The sequence below is a fragment of the Oncorhynchus tshawytscha genome, linkage group LG05, assembly GCF_018296145.1.
Source record: "Oncorhynchus tshawytscha isolate Ot180627B linkage group LG05, Otsh_v2.0, whole genome shotgun sequence".
Lineage (NCBI taxonomy): Eukaryota > Metazoa > Chordata > Actinopteri > Salmoniformes > Salmonidae > Oncorhynchus > Oncorhynchus tshawytscha.
This window is the reverse complement of record NC_056433.1, coordinates 68,498,828-68,517,280: the sequence shown is the minus strand read 5'-3', so window position 1 is coordinate 68,517,280 and position 18,453 is coordinate 68,498,828. Positions and strand designations below refer to the sequence as shown.

Sequence of the window (18,453 nt, the reverse complement as noted above, 5' to 3'; positions counted from 1 at the left end):
AGTTTAGAATGTTGAATTAGCCTTCAAAGCAAACGGGTATAAGATATGTAGGCTATAATAACAAGTGTAAATAAAACTTATTGTCCACAACTCTGCACACTATCAACAGTATTGCATTTGTCACAAATATACAATGAAATAGTTAGCCACTGATCAATGTAATTGCTTTTCCAGCAGTCGTCGCAGTTTACCAAGGAAGTTACATATGTGTACTGATTGATACCTTGGGGGGCGCTCCTCATTCACTTGAAACACCGTGAAAATTAGCGTGTGACCAATGGGGTTTGATATGCAAATATGAGGCGCTCGAACTTCAACTTCCACAGTGAACTGTGGGGAAATATGAGAAAAAGAGCAGACACACGAGGTCGCGAACTTAACTGGGACGTGGAGTGAGACCATCTGTGGATATCCTGCCTTCAACGTGGATATTTTCTAATGTGCAATATGACTTTTGAGGAAACCAGCGGAGAAAACTCTACAGAAAGGTAGCTAGATGAGATTATTTTTTGCAACTTGTATGAAATGAAAGCTTCAATTGTCAGCTAAATTTACTTCATTTGGCAAGCAATCCAGTTATAGCAGCTATGTGATGTCAATGTCCCGGTACGCACGAGCGCTTGGCTGAGCATGTCTAAGCTAACCTAGTTAGCTATGCAGTTAGCTAGATAGGTAGTTATATACTTTCTATAATGTTGCATGCTGACTAAATATCGATACTTAGTTTTTTGGTCCATGTATCACCCACCATCAATATGCTTGTTTGTTGTTGTGCAACCTCAGGATGGATTCGGTGGCTAAAGCACTGGAGGAGGTTCTCAGCTCCGCGTTACCTCAGGGTTGCATTACTGTCGGGGTATACGAGGCAGCCAAGTCACTCAATGTGTAAGTAGATAGCAAATGAAGCACATTCAGCAATATTATAACGTCATTAGCTAGTAATAAATCCATTCTGAAATAACTAAATGCAAGGAGTGAAGTACATTATGTTTCAATAAATTCTTACGCAATGAAACTGTAATAAAAATTCTGGCAACTAAATTAATATATTCTGCTTGTTTAACAAATTGTCTTGTCATTTAAATCATCAGTGACCCGGATAATGTGGTGTTGTGCCTCCTGGCAACGGACGAGGAACAGGTAGAAGACGTGGCCCTCCAGATCCACTTTACCCTTATCCAGGCGTTCTGCTGCGAGAACGACATCAACATCCTGCGGGTCAGCAACATGAGGCGCCTCGCTGAGATCCTTGGAGGAGTGAAGCCAGGAGGAGAGCCAATGGACATGCACTGTGTACTAGTTACTGTATGTGTCATTACATTGTTCATACTCCCCATATCCCTGCACTAAACAGTGCTAGACGTTTGTATCATTTACTCAGCTGGGGTCTCTGCAGGTGTGGCACTTTATGTACATTATGCCAGCTAGGTTATTAAACATTTTTTTGTGGATGCTAAAGATTTGCAGGTCAAGAGCTTTGAATACAGAATCAAAGGCCTAGATGCATATACAAATATTCAATTTTAATGGCTACAACATCTGGTCTAGTAGTTTTATGTCCTCATTCATTGCTCTGCTCTTTTAAATGTAATCCAGTTGACTGCAGCCACCTGATCTGTAGTGATGTGGGTTGTGTAGTGGTCTGATGTAGCTTACGCTGGCTGCAGTACTCCAAGTGATCTGACTCCAGTTACTGGGACTGCGTACAAATGGCATAGGAATAGGGTGCCATTTGGGATGTATTCTATACATTTGTTGGCTGAGTTGGCAGAGCGATGTGTACTCTAGCTGTTCTTCCTGTTGGCCACTAGTATTTCTTCAAACACACATTCCAGGAAAAGAAGCTGAGCTCATAGGAGAAAGACGATGAATTATTGCATGTTTGCAGAGCGATTCTTAGAATGCAGAAGTCAGCATGGAGACATTTTTATGCCCTGCTCATACACTTCCTTAGTAGTGATCTGATCTATGAAGCACACTAGCAGGCCATACAGATCATATAGGATCTTCATTTGATCCCCCTGTTGCAGAACCTTCCTGCAATTCAAGAAATGTAAAACGTGTAATGTATTTGAGGTTTAAAAAGGCTTCTGAAGTTTTGTAATTTCTACATAGAAATGTCAGACTTGATTTCCCCTTGTATCAACCCCTACAAAAATGTCTATCAATTATAATCCACATAATACTTTACATTTCCTGTTGCTGCAGGAATAGTTTTCCTGCTGTAGCAAACTGGCTCTACTTGTCACTGTAACCACACCAGTTGCAGAGAACCCTTATCTTATTATGGTTATTAGAAATCACTTTTTATCCCTATATTTGATGAATACATTTAGAAAGCACAGCAGTAGATGTGTGCTGATTAACTGTGTAAGTAGTTATGGTAACCATACTCACTTGCAGAGAACCCCTTAGGCCTATCTGATTAGGGTTGCTTTACACATTTATTAGGTCTGTATTTGAATGCATACGTTTTTAGAAAGCAGCATTAGCCTGACTGTGTTTTCCCTTCCTCTTCACAGAACCCCCAGTTGACCACATGGAAGGACCCAGCTCTGAGCAAAGTGAATCTCTTCTGTAGAGACAGTCGAATCCTGGACCAGTGGGTCCCCATTATCAACCTACCTGACTGATGACTCTACCCATGTTGTGCACTTTATATGGAAACATCGCACACTGCACGAGATCTGTGTAATAACCCCTTTGTTGGACCTCTCATGAACAACCTTGATTCTGCCAGAGGGAGATAGAGGACCAGGAAATCTCCCCAAAAATAACAAGAAAATCTCCAACTCCAACAAAATTTGCTGGATCAGTGTGGATTTTAATGCAGAGGTTTCGGCTGAGGAAGAGTGATTCAGCATTCTAGGTTCCAAGACTGCCATGGTAACAATGATGACTGTAATTACAAGGCAACGGTTGGTCATTGGTATGACTGTGCCCTCCTTGCCGGGAAGAAAGCCATTACAGGAAGCGGAATCATGTGAGCACACACAGCAGAACACACTAGACACAGGTGGTGGTGAGCAGAGCAGAGAACACCAGGCAGCAGGGGATTGGAATCTACTGGAGGATCAGACAACTGACTACAAGGAATTGACCGGACTCAATTTAAAAGGACAGGATTTTACTGAACTGGACTGGAGTAGTCTGAACTACAGGTTGGATAATGCCTCAAGGAAAGTGGACAAATCTCAACTGTAATTTATATGATGTTGATCATCTCTGAATTGTTGTTTTGAGAATTATTTAAATAAAAAAAGGGAAGATATTGTCAGGACAAGGCAATGTATTGTCTTAAACATTAACTTGTTGTTTTATTTTAATTCATATGTTTGCGTTAATTTAATGAATTGTATTTATGTTGCAATGTTCATCAACAGCTACCTTTGTAGAGAAATAAACAGAACTGAACTAAACATTTAATTGTTTTGCTTGTTTGGAATTAATGCAGTGAGTTATGGGTATCATTCTGAAGGTTTTTGATGAACCTGTAAGCAACATCACTCACAGGACTAATAATGCATCTCTGTCAAGGCAGTGGAAAACGGGCACTGAACAAGGATTCTGTTTGCACCAAGCTTGGTCAAAGGCTTTTCACCGAGGTCGCTAGATAATTCACTGAAGTCACTAGATAATTCACTGAGGTCACTAGATAATTCACTGAGGTCACTAGATAATTCACTGAGGTCACTAGATAATTCACTGAGGTCACTAGATAATTCACTGAGGTCACTAGATAATTCACTGAGGTCACTAGATAATTCACTGAGGTCACTAGATAATTCACTGAAGTCACTAGATAATTCACTGAGGTCACTAGAAAATTCACTGAGGTCGCTAGATAATTCACTGAGGTCACTAGATAATTCAGCACAATTCCAGCTGCAGCATCTTATGTCATTTCTCGTAGGTAGTGTTTTTCTTCTCAGCTGTAGGTGTTAACTGCAAGCCTCAGTTCAGGGGAATGGAATGCAACACTTTCAAGTGATCTTTCATATTCAGCTGAATAAAGAAAGATGCACTGTTTAACCGGGTGCAAAAAGCTAGTACTTAGTTTTGCGTGTATTTATTATGTAACATACACCATGTCTCAACAATACATCACTCCATTGACACCAATGGTGAACACTACAGTGTTGGTTATTTACACCCAAGGACACAAAGTCCATGTAACAACAGTTCCACACCCTGCATTCACATCAACATTTTTTTATTAAAAACGTCACACAGGAGGGAGAAGGAGAATTTCCACATACATATAGTTTCCTTGTGTGATGAGCAGCATCAGGGTGTTTGTGTGATCACCATGACAACCCTTGCTGTCACCGAGGCCCTCTGTTCAAACACACCTGGCAGGGACAAAAATAGCCAGAGAGGAAAGAAAATATATATTACTAACCAGCACACTCAGGGGACACCAGAAGTGATTGTGTGTGTGTGCAGCAGAGCAAAGCAGGGGATCAAAGCCCTCAAAGAGCAGCTGATGAAACAATGTGTGTGACTGAGTCAAGGCCCATTCACACCCTCACAGTGGGGGTACTACTGACCACTGATTTCATCATGGCTATAAATAGACCCTATGAATGGAGGTGAGGCAATCACACTCACAGTGACGCACTGATAGTAATTATTGTGTTACAAATTAGAAGGCAACACAAGCAGTGCAGGCTGTTAACCACAAACCACCTAATGTCACGTCAGCATGATGACCTGCAATGTGGCTGTACTCCTGTGGCATCTTAATACCACAACGGAGCATTCAATGATACATTTTTGTAATTTAGCTTTCCCATCCTTTCTGGGGGCAATAACCACACATTTCTTTCACAGCATTGTATGTTTCAGGGCAAGTCACCATAGCTGTCTTTGCATGAGAGACATGGGTGTGAGCCCACATCTCCAGTCATCAGATCAACTCTAAGCAGTAGAATGCTATGCTGATTTGACCTGGAGTGAGTGAGAATAGAGGAAAGTTGCAGGTGGGCTACTACCTTCTCCCGAGGTAGAAATCTAGTGGTTTTAGTGGATATAGGAACAAACTATAAAACCATAAAGGTCCAAATGAACTGCAGGTCAGGAATGGGGCTTCAGTCCTGTGGGTGAAACAGTGTGGATTGGAGGTTAGGAGAAGGTCAGTACACTGCAAACTCACTCCTCTGAATTTCCACAAGAGTCATGGAAGAATTGCTAGGCTGGGGGCACCACCAGTCAAACTAAACACACATGACACAAATGACAGGAATGCAACTAGGAGGAACAAGCATAACTTATGAACAGAACACAGGGACATTACTCTGATGAACTCTGAATACACTGTTTCCGTAGGTTTTTACCATGGATCTGTAGGCTTAATGGCAATGCCAACAGAACAGACTCATTTCATAAAGATCCTGATCTGTGCAAATATGCATATCTGGAGTAAGTATCAGGGGGCAGGTGAAATATACTTAACACAAGCATATCTTTAACCAGGTCGAGTACAGTAAGGAAGTTGTAAGGTAGTGGGTAGTGCAAACAAATACTTTTTGTTTTGTTTTCTGTCGAGCGGACAGGTAACACAATCACAGAGAATCTCCACAAAGCCCAGTGCCATCTAATATCAGAGGGGAGAGTGGCGGCCAATACATCAATGTGAGCCAACATATATGGCCTTACCTGGTTTTTGCCTGTAACATCAGACCCTGAGAGAGAGAAAGAGAGACTGACAGACAGAGAGACTGACAGAGAGAGAGAAAGGCCACTGAAGCAGAGGGATCGTCACATAACAACCAGACCTGCCTGGACATTGGGGCAGACAGTAGGACAAAATATGGCAGAAATCAGAGCAAAATAGGAATGTTTACAGCCAGGTGACTCACTGACGTGGCACTAGCTAGTTTATTAGTGGTTGTGACAATTCAACAATCTATCCTCTCCACTTGTTCAAATGTATCTGATAATCATTGAAAAACAAGTATTATTTTCTACACACTTTTTATTGTGCCAGATGCATTTACAAATCACTAAAATTGTGTATTTAAATCAATTCATTAAGATCTACTAAATTTAAGAAGGCAAAAGTGGGAATAAAAGTGTAATCACTTGAAATAGGAAATATATCCACATAGACAGTACGTACTAGAGACCAAAGTAGCATCCAGTATGTGTCACAGAGAAAAATAAACACGTTCTTCTTTAAAACTGTCAAATCCATTTGCAACATGAATTATTAAGTTGGCAAAAATCAATGCAACACATGCATCAAAATAGCATTGACTTTTTATTGTAAATGTATATGCAGTGACATAACAGCGAGAAGAAGCAAGTGCAGAAACACATCATACAGGAACACACAACTTTAAGCGAGCTTTCAAAGCCACACCGAATATAATCTCTTGTGGACAGACTACTTAATGTAAATAGTATTTGACATGAGATTTTCGATTGTAGGTTGCCAAGATTACACAGAATATGGAGGCAAATAGCCTACTATGAGGGGACGTTTCAGTTGGTGCTGACATCTGTCTCTATATATAGCAGTCTATAGTAATTATAGGCTTTAACCCACTGGTATAAGAGCAACTTATTGTATTGCCAATAATGATACTGACAGATGAATAGCGACAAGCACTTCAAAGATGTGCTCCCTGCATCCACTGGGGATGTATTGATTCATTTGTTCACAGTATTAGTATAGTGTTGTTTGAAGAGTGTGGCTAAAAAGTAGTGGTGAAATGTCAAAACGAGACTACTTTAATACTAAGGCCCTGGCTGGTTAAGCTGGGTCATGTTCATTTGGTAGAAAACGAAGCGAACCAGGTATGTACCTGAACTTGTCTAATTGTTTTAGTTTTCGGTTTTGCTATTGTCCGCCCTAATGAACATGACCATGGTCTCCGAGTTGCCTTTGAAAGTCACGTGCACAGACAAAAAAAATACATTCTCCCAAACACACAATAACAATTATTATTCAACGCATGACCATTCAGAGAGTTGAAAAGAAGACAACGGAGCAGCTATTGTAAACATGGAATGTTCACACTCAAGAAGAGATCATAATAACAGTTGTCACAAATTTCACGATGGATCACAGAATCCCTGTCAGAATAGAAGTCGTACATCTATCAATAAAAAGTTATTACAGTGAATCACTTTAAAAGCACTGGCAATAAAATACAAATCAGAAAACCTTTACATTTCTAGCTTGGTTCCAGATCTGTCTGTGCTCTTGCTTACTCCATTGATGTCCTTGTCAAGACAGTTTTTATCTTTGTTTGCCACTACAATGTGTTAAGGAGTTGGCACGATAGCAGAAACAGATTAGCACCCAGTTTCCTCTGGTGCTGGTACAGATGTAGCGTCTTAATAACAGTTTTTCACAGCAGGAAAATAATCCTGCAGCAACAGGAAATGTTAATCATTATGTGGATTATAGTTAATGGACATTTTTGATACATTTTTAGTTAGGGCAAATCCAATCTGACATTTTAAAGTGGAAATGACAAACTTGAGAACACTTTTTAAAACCTCAAATACACTGCAAGTTTGCTGTGCAGGAAATGTCCTACAACAACAGGGTGATCAAATTACGATCCTACATCTGTACATTGGATAGACGTGATTGTGATCTTAACTTCTTCTCCTTCAGCCAAATAGAGACATCATTATGGAACAACAACGTTTACATCAATGTAAGGCATAGTAAAATCATTTAAAGGGTTAAATGGTATCTGCAACACTTCATATTGCTGCTACATTACCTATCTACTGTACCACATACAAGTAAGACAACTATGCAAAGTCACAAAGTTTGGTTTCTAAGGCAAAGGCATGGCAAATTCACAAGAGATAAAAATTAGTCTTTAAAGTTTAAAGAGTCATTCTTTCATCACAAAAGACATAGAAGTGGGATAGTTCGAATCTACCCCCACCTGAAAATGAAACGATTTCTGACGTCTTTGCAGAAACAAAACAATGCTGGTTAAACCTGCCAGTTCATGAGGCTATTGCTGCAAGCCATACGCTTTCCCTTACAAAACGACAGGCACCCTCTCCTGTTGTGACGGGACATTCACAGCCTGAGTCCCAAATCAAAAGTGGTTCACTCTATAGGGAATAGGGCACCATTTGGGACACAGACATAGCTTACCAGCCCATCAGCACTGGTTTTAGAGTCCTCCTGTGTCATGGGACTGCGTGATTTACATATTGGGGTTATTACAGGCTTTTATCAGTAATATACAAACTAGACTGATTGTTTCTCAAAGAAGCTACTGTGTGGGGACTGATGACGCAATCAGGAGCTGAAAGGTTTAACTAGAGTGTGGTGCAAGTGCAATGCTTTATACTTCAGGGCCATTGGCATTATTTATGCTCTGGCTGATGTGAAAATTACAGAGTTGGGAACCCCTAGTTCAAACCAAGTATTTAGTCTGCATAACATGAGATAACAATCTGAAAGAACACCAGTCTCTGTTGAGAGGAGCCTCAGAATGAGCTTTCATTCATTCATGACTGATTGAACTAAACTAAAACATTGTTTCTGTGTCACCAATGACCTGTTACATTTTGTCTCATGGTGCTATTTGGTCTTAGTTGTATCTGATAAAGAGAGAGCACACCAATGATTCTGATCCTACCAAAATGGCACTTGTTTATAAGAGTCCAAAAACGACACCCTATGCCCTATATAGTGCACAATTGTTTTACCAGAGCCCTATGGGCCCTAGGATAACATTTGGGAATCAACCGAAAGCACAAGGAAATAGGGGGAGTGGGGCTGGGCTGGCCTTAAGGCAAATAGTGTACCGGTATTAATGTCATATTTCTCTCTATAAAATAATATACAAATAAAAAAGCAAAGAGATTTCAGCTGTCCCGCTACTATAATATAGTGCACGGCTTCTTGTCTTTGAAGGGGTTTTCAGAGGCTGGGATGCCCATGAGTAGAGGGTCGTATTTAGCATGTTCTCCACAATAGTGCATCAGGTCTGCTGAGGCCTTGGACACCTACGGGAGAGAATCATACGGCAGGTTACTATGATGAACACAAAGAAACAGTGAGGTGGCTCACCAAGGAATGTAGTTTGTGTCCCTGAGAGATGCACATCCTTGGTAAAGACTGACTACCCTAAATCGATCCTCAACACATTATGTATTGGAAATATACACTTGCTTACTACTTATTATGAAGCAATCTAAATCTGAACTCCATTATGCTCAATCCCTTCCTATAGGCCGAAAATCAAACAGGAAGTACCCGTGCTAAGGACTATTCAAAGCTGGTTTGACCAATCAGAATCCATGCTTCAAGATTGTTTTGATCACGCGGACTGGGATATGTTCCGGGTAGCCTCAGAGAATAATATAGATGTATACGCTCATTCGGTGAGTGAGTTTATAAGGAAGTGTATAGAAGACATTGTACCTACTGTGACTATTAAAACCTACCCTAACCAGAAAATGTGCATAGAGGGCAGCATTCGCGCAAAACTGAAAGTGCGTACCACCGCATTTAACCATTGCAAGGTGACTGGGAATATGGCAGAATACAGAGTACCGTAATTTCCGGACTATAAACCGCTACTTTATTCCCACGCTTTGAACCTCGCCGTTTATACAATGACGCGGCTAATTTATGGATTTTTCCCGCTTTCAAAAAAACTGAGCACCGTCACATAATGTGACGTAAATCGAGCCCGCTCAAACTTCCCATCATTCTGATTACGGTAGTAATTTGTCACCCTCATCATGGCAAAGACACAGAGAAATGCATATGATGCAGCTTTCAAGTTGAAGGCGATCGATCTGGCTGTTGGAAAAGGAAATAGAGCTGCTGCACGGGAGCTTGGCCTTAATGAGTCGATGATAAGACGTTGGAAACAGCAACATGAGGAACTGACTCAGTGCAAAAAGACAACAAAAGCTTTCAGAGGGAAGAAAAGCAGATGGCCCAAAGTATTTGCAGCCACTCGACATCAGTGTAAATCGTGCATTTAATGTGGCGCTCCGTGTTTAGTGGGAGGCTTGGATGACAAGTGGGAAGAAATCTTTCACTAAAATGGGCCGCATGCGAAGAGCAACTTATGGTCAAGTCTGCCAGTGGGTCCTGACAGCGTGGAGCATTGTCAAAAAAAAACACTATCATCAACGGGTTTCGAAAGGCTGGACTGCTGCGTGTTGAAGGGGCAGCATGAGCTCAGCAGGGAATTTGCCTTCGGATGAAAGTGACGAGAGCGACAATGAAAACGATCCAACATCGGATGAAGCAATTCTGAGGCTATTCAACACCGACACCGAAGGAAGATAGTGACCAATGACTTTCTTGGTAGGCTACAGTTTAATTTTTGTTACAAGCCGTGTTTCGTTAAAGCCTATTTATTTTTTGTTACAAGCCGTGTTTCGTTAAAGCCTATTTATTTTGTTACAAGCCGTGTTTCGTTAAAGCCTATTTATTTTGTAACAAGCCGTGTTTCGTTAAAGCCTATTTATTTTGTTACAAGCCGTGTTTCGTTAAAGCCTATTTATTTTGTAACAAGCCGTGTTTCGTTAAAGCCTATTTATTTTGTAACAAGCCGTGTTTCGTTTAAAGGCTGTGTAAAGTTCATTTGTTTCAATGTACCGGTAGGCACCTGCGGCTTATAGACATGTGCGGCTTATTTATGTACAAAATACATATTTTTTAATAATTCAGTGGGTGCGGTTTATATTCAGGTGCGCTTAATAGTCCAGAAATTACGGTAGTCATTCCCTCCGCAAAGCAATCCAACAAGCAAAATGTCAGCATAGAGACGAAGTGGAGTTGCAATTCAATGGCTCAGACACGAGACGTATGTGGCAGAGTCTACAGACAATCACGGACTACAAAAGGAAAACCAGCCACATCACGGACACCGATGTCTTGCTTCCAGATAAACTAAACACTTTCTTTGCACACTTTGAGGAAAATACAGTGCCACCAACGCGGCCCGCTACCAAGGACTGTGGACTCACCTTCTCCGTGGCCGACGGGAGTAAGACATTTAAATGTGTTAACCCTCGCAAGGCTGCCGGCCCAGATGACATCTCTAGCCGCGTCCTCAGAGCATGCGCAGACCAGCTGGCTGGTGTGTTTACAGACATATTCAATCTCTCCCTATCCCAGTCTGCTGTCCCCACATGCTTCAAGATGGCAACCATTGTTCCTGTACCCAAGAATGCAAAGATAACTGAACTAATTTACCATCGCCCCGTAGCACTCACTTCTGTCATCATGAAGTGCTTTGAGAGACTAGTCTTACCTACCTTACCTTACCTATCACCTTACACCCACTTCAATTTGCTAACCACCCCAATAGGTCCACAGACGATAGAATCGCCATCCCACTGCACATTTCCCTATCCCACCTGGACAAGAAGAATTCCTATGTAAGAATGCTGCTCATTGATTATAGCTCAGCATTCAACGCCATAGTACCATCCAAGCTCATCATTAAGCTTGCGGCCCTGGGTCTCAACCCCACCCTGTGTAATTGGGTTCTGGACTGCCTGACGGGCCACCCCCAGGTGGTGAAGGTAGGAAACAACATCTCCACTTCGCTGATCCTCAACACTGGGGCCCCACAAGGGTGCGTGCTCAGCCCTGTACTCCCTGTTCATCTTTGGGTATTTCGTGGGTTATTGTCTATGTTATGTTGCTTGTTAGCAGTGGTTCTTTAGCAGTCACGGTCGTCTTGTTTGTTAGTTTGTTAGTTTGAGTGTACGTCGTGTTTTTGTACATCTTTTTGTTAAATCATGCATTCACACCACGCTGCGCTTTGGTCTACTAAATACGACGATCGTGACAGAATAACCCACCATAAAAGGACCAAGCAGTGTGATTGGGAGGAACAGCGCTTAATGGAGAAATGGACCTGGGTGCGTGATCCGCCAGAGTCTCCCTCCAGTCCGGATCCGCCACTCACTCCAGACTCGACCATCAGTCCAGTGGCGTCCTCTAATCCGTGGTCAGCGGTGAGGGTTCCCGCTCCAGAGACATTAAGTGTGACGAGTCAGAAATGGAGCGGGGTCCACATCCTGAGCCAGAACCGCCACCTCGGAGTCATGCCCACCCAGACCCTCCCATATAGGTTTAGGTGTGCGGTAGAGAGTCCACATCTTTTGAGGGGGGGTACTGCCACGCCCTGACCTTAGTATTCTTTGTTTTCTTTATTGTTTTGGTTAGGTCAGGGTGTGACATGGGTGATGTATGTTTTTTTGTACTGTCTAGAGGTTTTGTAGGTTTATGAGGTTGTTTACCATCTAGGTGTTTATATATGTCTATGGTTGCCTAGATTGGTTCTCAATTAGAGGCAGGTGTTTATCGTTGTCTCTGATTGGGAACCATATTTAGGCAGCCATCTTTGGGTATTTCGTGGGTTATTGTCTATGTTATGTTGCTTGTTAGCACAGTGTTTCTTTAGCAGTCACGCTCGTCTTGTTTGTTAGTTTGTTAGTTTTTGTGTACTTTGTGTTTTTTTTCCGTCTTTTTGTTAAATCATGCATTCATACCACGCTGCGCTTTGGTCTACTCAATACGACGATCGTGACAATTGCACTCCACGAGGAGCCTGCCTGTTATGCGAATGCAGTAAGAAGCCAAAGTAAGTTGCTAGCTAGCATTAAACTTATCTTAAAAAACAATCAATCATAATCACTAGTTAACTACACATGGTTGATACTACTAGTTTATCTAGCGTATCCTGCGTTGCATTTAATCGATGCAGTGCGTATTCGCGAAAAAGGACTGTCGTTGCTCCAACGTGTACCTTACCATAAACATCAATGCCTTTCTTAAAATCAATACACAAGTATATATTTTTAAACCTGCATATTTAGTTAATATTGCCTGCTAACATGAATTTCTTTCAACTAGGGAAATTGTGTCACTTCTCTTGCAACAGAGTCAGGGTATATGCAGCAGTTTGGGCCACCTGGCTCGTTGTGAATTGTGTGAAGACTATTTCTTCCTAACAGACAGTTTGCCAAACGGGATGATTGAACAAAAGCGCATTTGCGAAAAAGCACAATCGTTGCACGACTGTACCTAACCACAAACATCAATGCCTTTCTTAAAATCAATACACAGAAGTATATATTTTTAAACTTGCATATTTAGCTAAAAGAAATCCAGGTTGGCAGGCAATATTAACCAGGTGACATTGTCACTTCTCTTGCGTTCATTGCATGCAGTCAGGGTATACGCAACAGTTTGGGCCGCCTGGCTCGTTGCAAACTAATTTGCCAGAATTATACAATTATGACATAACATTGAAGGTTGTGCAATGTAACAGGAATATTTAGACTTATGGATGCCACCCGTTAGATAAAAGAAGTAACGGTTCCGTATTTCACTGAAAGAATAAATCTTGTTTTCGAAATGATAGTTTCAGGATTCAACCATATTAATGACCTAAGGCTCGTATTTCTGTGTGTTATAATTAAGTCTATGATTTGATAGAGCAGTCTGACTGAGCTATGGTAGGCACCAGCAGGCTCGTAAGTATTCATTCAAACAGCACTTTCATGCGTTTTGCCAGCAGCTCTTCGTTGTGCGTCAAGCATTGCGCTGTTTGACTTCAAGCCTATCAACTCCCGAGATTAGGCTGGTGTAACCGATGTGAAATGGCTAGCTAGTTAGCGGGGTGCGCGCTAATAGCGTTTCAAACGTCACTCGCTCTGAGACTTGGAGGAGTTCCCCTTGCTCTGCATGGGTAACAATGCTTTGAGGGTGGCTGTTGTCGTTGTTCCTGGTTCGAGCCCAGGTAGGAGCAAGGAGAGGGGCAGAAGCTATACTATTACACTGGCAATACTAAAGTGCTTATAAGAACATACAATAGCCAAAGGTATATGAAATACAAATCGTATAGAGAAATAGTCCTATAGTTCCTATAATGACTACAACCTAAAACTTCTTACCTGGGAATATTGAAGACTCATGGAACCACCAGCTTTCATATGTTCTCATGTTCTGAGCAAGGAACTTAAACGTTAGCTTTCTTACATGGCACATATTGCACTTTTACTTTCTTCTCCAACACTGTTTTTGCATTATTTAAACCAAATTGAACATGTTTATTTATTTGAGGCTAAATTGATTTTATTGATGTATTATAAAGTTAAAATAAGTGTTCATTCAGTATTGTTGTAATTGTCATTATTACAAATACATTTTTTTTTTTTTTTTTAAATCGGCCGATTAATTGGTATTGGCTTTTTTTTGGCCCTCCAATAATCGGTATCGGCGTTGAAAAATCATAATCGGTCGACCTCTACCTAAAACCCTCAACTTTTACAGATGCACAATTGAGAGCATCCTGTCGGGCTGTATCACCGCAGGGCTCTCGAGGGTGGTGGGGTCTGCAAAATGCATTACCGGGGGCAAAGTACCTGACCTCCATGACACCTACAGCACCTGATGTCACAGGAAGGCCAAAAAGATCAAGGACAACAACCACCCGAGCCCCTGCCTGTTCACCCCGGTACCATCCAGAAGGCTAGGTCAGTACAGAGAGACTGAAAACAGCTTCTATCTCAAGGCCATCAGACTGTTAAACAGCCATCACTAGCACAGAGGCTGCTGCCTACATACAGAATTAAAATCATTGGCCACTTTAATAAACAGAACACTAGTCACTTTAATGCCACTTTTTAATAATGTTTACATCTCACATTACTCATCTCGTATGTATACTACTGTTCAAAAGTTTGGGGTCACTTAAATGTCCTTGTTTTTGAAAGCAAAGCACACATTTAATGGACAAAATGGCCAGCATCCCAGAGTCGCCTCTTCACTGTTGGTGTTGAGACTGGTGTTTTGCAGGTAGTTTTTAATGAAGCTGCCAGTTGAGGACTTGTCTGTAGCCTTTTAAAATGATAAACTTGGATTAGCTAACACAACGTGCCGTTGGAACACAGGAGTGATGGTTGCTGATAATGGGCATTTGTAGATATTCCATCAAGATATTAAAGTAGATATTCCATCAAATCTGCCGTTTCCAGCTACAATAGTAATTTACAACATTAACAATGTCTACACTGTATTTCTGATTTCTTATTTTAATGTACTTTTCTTTTTCTCAAAAACAAGGAACTTTCTAAGTGACCCCAAACTTTTGAAAGGTAGTGTATATACTGTATTCTATACTATCTATTGCATCTTAGCCTATGCCGCTCTGACATTGCTCATCCATATATTTACATATTCTTATTCCATTCCTTTATTTAGATTTGTATGTATTAGGTATTTGTTGTGGAATTGTTAAAGAAGGTCCGCGAAGGCAGTTCTTGCAGGATGAAAAATGTAATATATACGTACAGTCTATTTAGGTAATTATGGGTTATGTTTGAGAAGCATACCTTAATCCTCTCAATGCTGGCCTCTATTCTCAGCTGCTGGACTGTCCTCCTGGCATGGGCTGTGTTATTGGAACTCTGCATCTTCGACGACATGATGGTCTCCACACACCTGTGTTGAAACACACATACTGGACTCCGTACTGTAGAACAATATGGAAAAGAATGACTGACAATAAATTAATGAATTAATAAATGAATATTGGATATACCTTCCACAATTCCGGAGTAGTGGCAATTTTTCTGTGTGGCTTATCTGGAAAAACGAAAGAAAAGCACAAACTATCATTAAATCATCATTTCAACATCCCTATAGGGCAGCAGAACAGACAGTCCCTGGATAACAGTCTCATAAAAGGTATCCCAGCTACATCAGCAGGCACGTCTTACGTCTTTGTACAGCAGATGGTGTGTTGGAGAATAACCCAAGATGGTTAAGTGCCAGGAACAGGACTTTGACAAGCTGCCGAACAGAACATACAAACACGCCGTGGCTAGACGCAGCTGTTACTCTTACTGTCCTTCCTCTCCAGAGTAACTTTCCAAACGTGAAAGTCGGAGGGTAATCTGCAATTTACTACTCAACCAACAACCTACGAACAAGCTAACGCACAATCACTGGCATAGACGAAAGTGGTTGCACAACCCACACACATGGGAAGTCTGCATTGGTCTTAGCGTTGCGTGGGTATACCAAAACTTAGAATTTCAATACAAAAAAATTACATTCGATACTTCTGTCAAATGTGTTTCACGTGATTGAGAGGATCAAGTCTGTGTATAAATGCAGCCCCTTCAGAGTGAAGAGAAGTGCCTGCTCCACTCCATTCATTGCTAGAGCTGTCTGGGCTGCATTGTTAGCTCCCTACTTATGCTGCACAGAAATGAACACACTTGAATAATGCAACACGGCATGTAGAAGTGTTCGCAAAACGATACGGGTAGCTTCCGGTTTTAATTGTAGGTTAAAGTTCTGTCACAGTTTTCTTGACTTGGAGAGGCGGACCAAAGCGCAACGTGGTTATTTTGATTCATGTTTAATAAAGCACTTCACATGAACAAACTAACAAAAACAAGAAACATGCAAACCCAAAACAGTCCTATCTGGTGCAAACACAGAGACAGGAACAATCACCCACAAAACCCAACACCAAACAGGCTCCCTAAATATGGTTCCCAATCAGAGAAAATGACTAACACCTGCCTCTGATTGAGAACCATATCAGGCCAAACACAGAAACAGACAAACTAGACACACAACATAGAATGCCCACTCAGATCACACCCTGACCAACCAAAACATAGAAACAAACTCTGGTCAGGGTGTGACACGTTCCTTGCTAGCTTACAGCTGAAGCAACATCAATTCACTACCCTAGTACTTTGTTTGTGCAAACCATACTGCAAAATATGCTGATTGTCACAAAAAACGTTACTTCATTTCGTCTCCCTCGCCACAAACTCATTAACTTCTTCACTCCCTCACTTCCAGTCTGGTTTCCAGTAGAATCCAATAGTGTGTAATTGCGGGCTGCAATTCGGGGCGTTCCTGTATGTGGGCATACAGGAACACCATTGAGCATCCCATTGGTTCCTTCATAAACATCCCCCCTCAAGCATCCCACTGGTTCCTGCATAAATGCCCCCCCTCGATCATGACATCTTCATGCTTGTGTGACACTTTTGAATGTGGGTCAAAAGGAAAATACAAAGCATTATCGCCCCCGCCTCCTATGCACCGGAGTCCTCCTTGCTAGCTAGCATGTCTGCTGTGTACTGGCGTCCTCCTCACTAGCTAGCGGGAGGCAGGGGCGCTAGCGGGAGGCAGGGGCAACACCGGTAGACAGTGTCCTTCGCTCTCGCCTGCCGAACACCTGCACTCACATTCGTTAAGAGAACTGCGGAAAAACAGTGCCCGACATGCAAGGGCAAACGATACTGTCTACCGGTCTCCCCGCCTCCCGCTAGCTACTCAGGTATGTGGGAGGCAGGGGCGACACCCTGTGTTAGATAACTAGCTAGCTTATTAGTTAGCGACACCGTGTAATAGCTTGCTAGCTAGCACACGGTGATCAATGTTGTTGATCAGTACAATCAAATAATATGTTCTAGCAGTTGCCATTGAAATAAGTCCTAAATGGAAGGGATTGTTTGTCATCTGTAGCTCCATGAAATCAGCTACAACAAGCTCAATAACTCAATGCATGCACACACTCCTATTGAATAATATGCATTCACTTGTATTGTGAAAAGACCTATGCTACATCTTGATTTACTCAGTTTATCAACATATTTACCTATTAAATAAATGAATACCATTGTTTTGTTGTTAGATTGGTAAAAACAAATTGATTGTATGATTGTATAATTGATTCATTAATGCATCCATGGTTGTCTCAAAAAAACATACAAATGTTAAAATGTAATAATATTGAACTCAAGATGCCCAACGATTGAACAGACCAAAAGCTGAGTTTATCTGTGGATCAAGTGCCATTCGGTGACTTTGGCTAATATGCCTTCTTTTTTTGTTGTAGTATCGTTTTGGAATCGAGTATCGTGACGGTATCGAGTATTATGATACTAAACCTGGTATCGGTATCAAAGTAAAAATTCTGGTATCATGACAACACTAATTGGTCCATAGCAATAAAGAAATTGCCTGAGAGGACAGGGCTGTAGTGGGTCTGTACAGTATGTAGTAAGAAAGAGACTGCCCGGGTGCTGGAACTGTTTAAAGAAGAGCGACCAGTCTGCCAGGTTTCACACTCACCTTGGAACCTATGGATCCAGACTGACTGCGTCCACATACACACACACTCTGGCACGCCCCGCACACACACCATGCAGGTAATTTGAGAAGCATCGACAATAACCTTTGTATTGAGGTCATCAATATGTGATCGCACTTCTATTACAATGGCTGAGAGGTTTATGGAGGAGGAGGATGCACGGAAGGAAGCTGAAATGGAATAAAGTCATCTGCAGCCAGCCACAGTTCAGCTGAGTACAAACTGGAAGGAGAGACCTCCATCGGAAGCACACATCTCTCTAATCACCCTACCAACCCACTCCTTCCTTTCCTCTCCTCCTTCCCTT

The 18,453-nt window shown here is 41.6% G+C and overlaps 2 protein-coding genes across 4 annotated transcripts in view; one reads left to right on the top strand and one right to left on the bottom strand.

The window, feature by feature from the left end:
* Positions 1–327: 327 nt before the first annotated feature.
* Positions 328–3,426, top strand: gadd45ab (growth arrest and DNA-damage-inducible, alpha, b). Its single transcript, XM_024422022.2, has 4 exons — positions 328–488; positions 784–885; positions 1,092–1,305; positions 2,523–3,426. Exons 1-4 carry the CDS (start codon positions 439–441, stop codon positions 2,631–2,633), a joined length of 477 nt encoding a protein of 158 aa, XP_024277790.1. The 5' UTR covers positions 328–438; the 3' UTR covers positions 2,634–3,426.
* A 2,823-nt stretch (positions 3,427–6,249) lies between these two features.
* Positions 6,250–18,453, bottom strand: part of gng12b (guanine nucleotide binding protein (G protein), gamma 12b) — a 73,718-nt gene continuing 61,514 nt past the window's right edge. For 2 of the 3 annotated variants that reach the window (XM_024422019.2, XM_024422020.2), the window contains exons 2-4: positions 15,567–15,610; positions 15,358–15,466; positions 6,250–8,991 (exon numbers count right to left, since the gene is read on the bottom strand). In XM_024422019.2, the coding sequence (XP_024277787.1) occupies positions 8,866–8,991; positions 15,358–15,450 (219 nt within the window). In that variant the 5' untranslated portion in view covers positions 15,451–15,466; positions 15,567–15,610 and the 3' untranslated portion in view covers positions 6,250–8,865. Of the gene's footprint in view, positions 8,992–15,357; positions 15,467–15,566; positions 15,611–15,744; positions 16,319–18,453 lie in introns of those variants that run through there. The other variant, XM_024422021.2, reaches the window with a different exon arrangement.